Raw genomic sequence first — 8,406 nt, 5'->3', positions numbered from 1 at the left:
TCCACAATTAAAAGGGGTTTTGATTTTAAAACTTATTTAAAGTACAATCCTAATTGAGAAGTGTTACTATTAATTTGTATTTTAATCTTCTATTTTTATTTTTATTGTAATTGCTCAAGCTTAAATATATTCTTATCTAAAATAAGCAACTGAGATGAGAGGGTGGGCTTTTGTGTCTGTGTCCATCATCAGTATCTGTCGACAGTTTTCACCAATTGGTTATGAAATAATGATAATAATAATAATGATGACAGAAGAAACTTTCACTAGTTTTTGTATTCATATGGGTCACAACTGGTTTTAGTGAACAACATGTTATGTCACAGGGAGCACATGTATATATATTGCCCAAACCAATAAGAATTTATTGCTTTGTTTTTGTTGGTTAAAATAAATAGATAAAGACTGCTCACACAGAAAGAGTAAAGGAATATGTGTGAACTAAACTGAGTTTTGATTAAATTAAACTCTCTAATTCAATTGTTTGTTTTTGTTCTTCTTTTGATTTTAGGATTTGAAGAATTAATTAAGAGAAAAATTGATATAATCTTGTGTTTAATTAATTAAATTAAATGCAACGTGTGAAAAAGGTAACGTGGGCTTTGGGAATTTGAATTGTGAAGTGATTGGATGGTCAAAAGGGACTTTGATATCTCAGACAGTGGATGTCTAGCTAAGCTTTACTACTTTAACAATAAATTCTCTCATCAAACACAGCTAATTTTTAATAAAATAAATAAATTAAACTAAATACCAAGTTGAATAATGCTTTCCAAATAAAATTTTTAGAATTTTAGAAATCACTTTAGGGTTTGGAAAATGAAATAAAAGAACATCTGAATAAAATCTTTTGTAACATAAAAATGCATAAATTTGAAATTTTAACTATGTTTAGTAAGGTGAAAAGAAGAGTGGAAGGAAAAAGATGGAGAAAAAAGTGAAATTATAGGGTAAATACTATTTTGAGTTTAATTTTTGATAACTTTTTTTTTAATATAACCAACTTGAAAATACGAACAAATACAAAAGAAATGTAAATAGTTTTGTTATAACACTTTTAGATCAGATTATTATTAAATATTATTTTTCACAAAAAATCAATTCAGGGTCCTATTTTTACTATTTTGGAAAATACAAGGTCCATTTTCTCATTTAACAAAACAGAGAGTCTAATCGATAACTTTAGCAAAACACAGGGTCCAAAATGGTATTTACCCTATTATATTTATTCTTAAAGAAATAATTACTGGAGAATTGCTATGTATATTGTATTTTTTTTTTTTACATTAAAAAAAAGATTTTTTTATTTTTATAAAATTTATTTCATTATGAGTTTATGATGTTTTCATTTTATAAAAATTGTTTCCATTTTGAGGTTATGTTGTTTGTATTTTAAACTTATGTTAATTATAAAAGTAAAAATGAAAAGATGCTTTAATTACATTAGGAAGGATAGATACTGATGAGCTGTTCCTCTATGCCTCGATTGTGGTAGATACAATTTGGAGGGCCCGTAACGACAAGGTACATAATAAATCAATGGGTAACATTAAACACTATATTGACTCTATTTCATCTTGTTACAGAGATTATGGCTCCTGCCTTCTTTCCTCTCCACAATCAGTTGGGACTCAGGCTTGGTCTCCACCGCCGGAAGATTGAGTTAAAATCAACTGCGATGTCAAAGTCGGAGGTAAAACTATGTGTGCTGTGGCGATTGCGAGAGACCAAAATGAATCAATTTTGTGGGTGGCAGCAAAAAGGCTACACTTCTCTGACCCACTCACTGGAGAAACTGAGGCATGTCTTTTAGCCATGGAGACGGCGGTCTCATTGCATCATCCTTTTATTTTGGTGGAGAGTGATTCAGAGACTGTTATCAAGAACCTAAAAGGGGATGACTCTATTTGGGGGATTGAGAACCTAAATCTAGCTATTTCAAGTTAAGTACATGACATATTAGGATTGATCAATATATTTGCAAAGATTGCCACTACAACATTTATCATCATTAGGGGCGGAGCCTTCCGCCGCTAATGATAGCAAAATCCGCCGGTAAAGGTTAATAGCGGCGGAGCCCGCCGCTATTAATCCGCCGGTAATATCCGGTCGTTAATAATATGTATTAGCAGCGGACTAACACACCCGCCGCTAATTATAATGTCAGATTCGTAAACTGACATTATTATTAGCGGCGGGCCAGTCCGCCTCTAATGTTTTTTTTTATTTCTTTTTAATATAAATTATTAATCAATATATTTTAAATAAAAAATAGTATTGCTTAAAAATATATATTAAATAATAAACTTTAAGCCAAATAATTAACATAAACGTAAATTAAAATTAAGTTTAATATTGAATGATAATAGCCATTACACAAATTAGTTAATACAATATTCTCTAAGTAAATAATTACAATGTCTTAATATAACAAAAATACAAAAGTTAATCACTAGTCTCGTTTATAATCACTCCAAAAAAAATATAAGGTTAATTGTGATTGTTGTGGTCGACAGAGAAGATCGAGGTCCCCAAACTAATCTCAAAACTCTGGGTGTATTGGAGTAGATAAAAATGTTACTCCTGTTAACAAGTCAATAAACTCGCCATTATTATTAAATACTTAAATGAAATAAGACTATATAATAAATGATTATTTAAACTTAATAGAATAGTCATAAAATAATTTTAACAAGCCAAAGAAAATCTTATATTGTTAAAAACATATCTTTCACAAAAATAAAATTGTGAATAATACTGATCCAATAAATTGTAAAATATTCCAAAAATCTGAAAAAACACAAGATTATAATCAAATAATAAATACATAAAGCATTGAGATTATTATTATATATTACATCTATATAATCATATAAACGAATGCATACATATATACTATAAATTTATAGAAAAATACTAATTTTTTCAAATTTTTTAATCGTACATATATATATACACACTTAACCAAACCATATATATTTTAAACGTTCACACTAAAAATAATCAAATATATAACTATTTTGTTAACAAAAAATTATAAGTTGTAAGGAAAAAAAAGAGATGAAAAAACTGACCTACTAAAAAATATGCATCGGTTGTGCACTTTTGGTTTCGGCCAATAGTGGTTGAGATAGTAGAGACCTTAACAATATTAGAAAAAATATTAGAAAAATATTTATAGAATTAAAAATATATTTTGATATATATAAATAATAAATGTTAAAATAGAAAACTTACTGTTAAAAAAACTTGCACTGGTAGATCGTTAAGGGTGGTGGTGTTGCTCCGGCAGAGGGGTTTAGGGTGGGCGGAGGGAGGCGGGGAAGGGCTGAGGAAGGTGGGTGTAGAGAAGAAATTTTTGAGAGAGAAGAGAAAGAAATTAGAAGGAAAGGAAAATGAAGGAAAATGAATCTGATAGCATTTTTTTATACGATATTATTAGCGGCGGACTATTCCGCTGGTAATAATAGGATTCCGCCGCTAATAATAAAATTGTCAGATTTCTTATTATTAGGGGCGGGTTTCCGCCGCTAATAACAAAAAAAGTCCGCTGCTAAAAAATTTTGAAAATATTTGAGTGGGAAATTTCCCACACTTTTTTTATTTTAGTATTAGCGGCGGAACCCCGCCGCTAATAGTACATGGGTCCGCCGCTAATACATTTTTATACAAAAAAAAAATAAATAACATTTAATAACAGAAGTCCGCCGGTATTAGTCCTATTAGTAGCGGCGGATTTGCTCCGCTGCTAATTCTTCCGCTGCTAATAACCAAAATTCTTGTAGTGTGCTACTTGGTAACGATATAGATTTTACAAATTCATTCAAAATTTTAAATATGCCACATGGCTTGAAATAGTTTAGAGATTGAGAATGAATAATATTGTAATTTTTTAAAAACTAATCCCTTTTTTTAAAGTAAACAAATTCATTTAACAAGACAAAATTACAAGAAGTTTCTTTAAAATGCAAGATTTATTGATCTATAAACTAATAAGACCTTAATAGAAAAAACAGTACCAAAGAGTCAAATTTACTTTCTTGCCAAGCTAATTTTAGACTTTAGAGTAGAAAAGGAATTGGTAAGAAAGTGTAGAACTTGTTCCAAGAACATGACAAATATGCTTTCATCTCAAGAAAAATAGTTGTAATCGATCTATAAGAGAAAAATGTTCCTTGCTTTCCAATGTTGACAACTATTAGTAAAAGTATATATAATCAAACTGAAATTGGTAACCAGTCTTCACAATTTATTTTCTTCTTGTTTCCAAAGCCAGTTCCTTTAAACAAAACAAAATTTGTATTAAAATTACCTTTTTAATTGATTCATACTAATTTTAGGGTTTGTCTATACTACACCCCCTAAACAATTCTTTTTATCTGTTTCGGCATTTAAAAAAGAGTTAAGTCAAATTCTTTTCATAATCGTGCACGTTATAATTATTTAAGATCACCTGTAAATTTTCAGAAAATTTTAAGTAGTTTACAATGCGAAAAATAAAATTTAAATTTTATTGCATGCGTGACAGTTCTTTTTATACGCATAGTATGTAACTGTTTGAACCTTATTTTTATCTTTGTAAACTATTCAATTTTTTTTTAAAATTTACAATAGTCCTAAATAGTTACAAAATACACGATTATATAAAAAAAATTAAAAAATTTGTCTGAATATCGAAACAGATAAACAAAACTACCAAAATATCTTTTTACGAATACTAGATAAATTTCCCTAATTTTATACAACAAGAATTTTGTGAGCTAATGACAAATTAATAATGGGAAATTATTATTAACTTACTACAAATAAAACAAAACCAAAGAAGAATGGTACCATTCCCACAATGGAGGAAAAAAATATATTATATTCCATTCTGATTGGACATCCTGAAAAACCAAGGCCATAAAAATTTGCAGGCTTAGATGAGCAAAATGAGATATGCACAATCAACTGGACAAAGAGCTATAGATGCTCTTACCCACCTAAACGAATAAAGGTGCAAATTTTAAAAAAGCTGATCAAATGAAACTTTTGGTGTCATTGCTTTAAAAAAAAAGCTTGTGGAAAACACAATAAGATCATAACTTAAGATTCCCACAAGATCAAATTCAAAGTAAAAGGCAAAAAAAGATGAAAGATGGCAATTTTTACTTGATGACAAAGTAAACAAACTTGCTTGTAGTTGTTATAATAATTCAGATTCAGGAGATTTAAACTAAAGTAAAGGAGATGATGATGATGAAGATAAGAAATAGAAATGTTATATATACAAAAGTTTTCATAAATGACTGCTTAAATTTGACTCAATAGCAACTTTAATTTATACAGATTCCTTTCACAAGTTGCTCATTGGAACACTTTTAAAGCACCCCATGTAAACAAAAACAAAGAGATACAATGAAAAATTCCCATCAAAGACTACTAAATACTTTACAATATATAGAGATGGGTGTGGTCAATACAAGACCCCTTTTTCTTTCTCTTTCAATCCCAAACCCACACCTTACAAACCCTAAAAAGACTCTTTCTTTTTTCTCTCATTATTTAGTTAATAAAAGAAGAAACTCATTTACTTACATACAAAGACAATTTCTCTTGACACAAATTTTACCTCTCTAAAGAGAACCCTTTAAAACATATTTACACAAGGCAAAAGGATCTCCCAAACTCTTCTGTTTTCCTTCTTCTTCTTCTTCTTCTTCCCTCCGCGTGGTAGTTTCAAAATTCCTCCCTCTCTCGCTTTTCTATAACCGAACTTTAAATCGTTTTTTGTTTTGTTTTGTTTAGTTTTGTTTCCTATACACCTTTTGGTACTCGATTTGGAGATTGATCAAGCTCTATGCAAGGGCAGGGATGCTGCAATTGCGTCTATCCCTATCCAAACAATCGAAACCCTCAATTCTCACAGTTGGTTTGTTCCCAAAATTGCCCCGAACGCAGCCTCCTTTCCTCGGGGAAGAAAGGCCGGACGGTGGCTGAATTGGCTGCGACGCAGCCAATGGGGATAACTTCTCATCTCCGAATCGAGCATCCTGAATTAATGGGTTAGCTACTCTGCTCGGCGGCGACCCGCTGAAAAATGGGGGCGACGAGGCTACTTGGGCCGTATAACTAGATGGTTCAACACCATAACCACCCTGCAAATAAACAAAACAAACAATCAACAACCAAACCCTAACCCTAACCCTAAAAACAAGATTTTTAGCTATAATAATTCTTAAAAAAATTCAGGCAGATCAAAGAACTAACCTTTGTGAGGATGGCATCAAAGAGATCAGTCCCAGCTTTAGAATCACAAAGCTCTGATTGGTAACTGAAATTAAAAATTAATTCAAATCATTTATATTATTCCATTTTTTTTCTCCAACAAAAAATTAAATTCTGCTAAAAATCAACTTACTTGAGATGCCATCGGAAAGATCTGACCGGCGTCGGTGAGTTTAGGAGGGTAGGACGGCGAGGTTTAGGGCAAACAACAGAATCCATAGAAGAGCCTCTCATCTCTTCACAAATTGAAAACCCCTTTTGTTGAATCACACACTGCTTCATCCCTTTCTTCCAAAAAAAAAAAATAAAATTAATTAATCAATTAAAAACCATAATTAGCAAGTCAAAAACAAAATTCGTTGATTAATTAAAAAAAAAAATTCTCTCTTCAAATATCGAAAAACGCGTTTGACAAGATCTGGTCAAACAAATACAATATTAAAATTTTTCAAATTTACTATTTTGCTAATTTGTAATAGATCTGTTAAATCTTTCTATTTTTGCCAAAAAAATCTGTTTTTTTTAGATCTAGAAGATGAACAATTACTAAGATTAAGATCTAAGCAAATTATATATAAAAAAAAATTAAAAAAAAAAAGGAAAATATTTATTACCTTAGCTTAACTCTGTACAGCTATAGCTCAAACTCAACTCTTTCAAAACAACCTTGTATAATTTAAGGAGAGTATGTATAATTATATGTGAAACAAAAAAAATATTGAAAAAGAAATATAAAAAAAATGAAAGGAAAAAATAGAAAATAGAAGAGAAAATTTTTGGAGAGTTAATGTTTGGTGTGAGACAGGAAAGAAAGGTTGTCAATAAGGGTTGCTACTAATTTATAGATGAATGGAGCTAAAGAAGAGGAAGAGAGAAAGAGAAAGAGAATCTCAATTATTATTATTATATATTCATTTTCTTTCAACACTTATTTTAATTGTTATTATTAAATTATTAATAAAAATAAAAAGAGTGAGGGTGACATGAGATGAGAGAGAGAGAAAACAAGAGTGAGTCAAATGGAGAGAGAAAGTCCTCTTTTCTTTTTTTTATTATTTATTTGGTTAATTAGTATTTTTGCCCCCTGAACTTTGACATGTACCAAATCACGCCCTTTGAACTTTTAAGCTCATTGAAAATGTCCATTGAACTATTGAGATTGTTGGATTTAAGGACTTTTTTCTAATATTAGTAAAAAAGTCTAACATGGATGAAAGTTTAGGGGGCATAATTTAGTACATGTCAAAGTTTGAAGGGCATGATTTGGTAGATATCAAAGTCTCGCGAACGTGGTTTAGTACACAAAGAATCATTGAAATAGTAAAATTGATAAACTTTCATCCATGTTAGACTTTTTTACTAAAATTAGACAAAAGTCCTTAAATACAACAATCTCAATAGTTCAGGGGCCATTTTCAATGGCCTTAAAAGTTCAGGGGGTATGATTTGATACATGTCAAAGTTCAGGGGACAAAAATCCTAATTAGCCTATTTATTTTTAGGGAAATTAAGATTTTTGTACTTTAAATTTTAACATGCATTAAATTGTGTTTTTTAATTTTTTTTTTGCTGTTAAAAATTCTATTGAATTATTGACATTGTTGGATTTACGGATTTTTGTCAAATTTCATTTAATTTTACTATTTTAGTAATGGTTTATGTACCAAATTATGCTCATCGAACTTTTAATATGTATCCCTAAACTTTCATTCATGTTAGACTTTTCTTACTAAAATTAAACAAAAATTCTTAAAACTAACAATCTCAATAGTTCAGTGGAGATTTTTAACGACTTTAAAATTTAAAAAGCATGATTTTAGTACATGTCAAAGTTCGAAGACAAAATTTCTAATTAATTTATTTTTATTAAAATAAAGTATGAAATTAGGGATAAATTTATTAGAGCATCTCTAATGGTGTATTTTTTAAAAGTGTTAAAAATCTTCACATCATTCAAAAATATAGTCTTTTATGTTATTTCTCTTTCAGATTATTTTTTAGACTCTTACTTCTAAAAATAGTATAGCACCTTTCAAGAATGTTATAATTATGATCTCAAACATTATTATTTAATATATTATTTATCTTAATTATAAATATCGTCACACTTAATTTTAAAAAATAGATAACATCATTGTC

At 29.4% G+C, this 8,406-nt stretch overlaps 1 protein-coding gene and 1 long non-coding RNA gene across 3 annotated transcripts; both read right to left on the bottom strand.

Moving 5' to 3' along the window:
- Positions 1 to 2,327: 2,327 nt before the first annotated feature.
- LOC133037442 (uncharacterized) lies at positions 2,328 to 3,782 on the bottom strand. The gene is made up of 3 exons (XR_009687556.1): positions 3,238 to 3,782; positions 3,075 to 3,141; positions 2,328 to 2,583 (listed from the first exon to the last, which is right to left on the bottom strand). It is a non-coding gene; the product is annotated as an uncharacterized LOC133037442 (long non-coding RNA).
- Positions 3,783 to 5,239: 1,457 nt separating this feature from the next.
- Positions 5,240 to 7,188, bottom strand: LOC115713062 (uncharacterized). Of its 2 annotated transcripts, none has more exons than XM_030641540.2 (4): positions 6,882 to 7,188; positions 6,401 to 6,551; positions 6,250 to 6,313; positions 5,240 to 6,137 (listed from the first exon to the last, which is right to left on the bottom strand). In XM_030641540.2, the coding sequence occupies exons 2-4, from the start codon at positions 6,547 to 6,549 to the stop codon at positions 5,838 to 5,840; spliced, it is 513 nt and encodes a 170-aa protein (XP_030497400.1). In that variant the 5' UTR covers positions 6,550 to 6,551; positions 6,882 to 7,188; the 3' UTR covers positions 5,240 to 5,837. The 2 variants fall into 2 exon arrangements, with proteins under 2 accessions (XP_030497400.1, XP_030497402.1); XM_030641542.2 differs by having other exon boundaries at positions 6,401 to 6,555; positions 6,882 to 7,175.
- Between the last annotated feature and the right edge of the window lie 1,218 nt (positions 7,189 to 8,406).

This window comes from Cannabis sativa, chromosome 4, assembly GCF_029168945.1.
Source record: "Cannabis sativa cultivar Pink pepper isolate KNU-18-1 chromosome 4, ASM2916894v1, whole genome shotgun sequence".
Classification (NCBI taxonomy): Eukaryota; Viridiplantae; Streptophyta; class Magnoliopsida; order Rosales; family Cannabaceae; genus Cannabis; species Cannabis sativa.
Note: the sequence above shows the minus strand (reverse complement) of the source record. Positions and strands in the feature narration are given on the sequence as shown.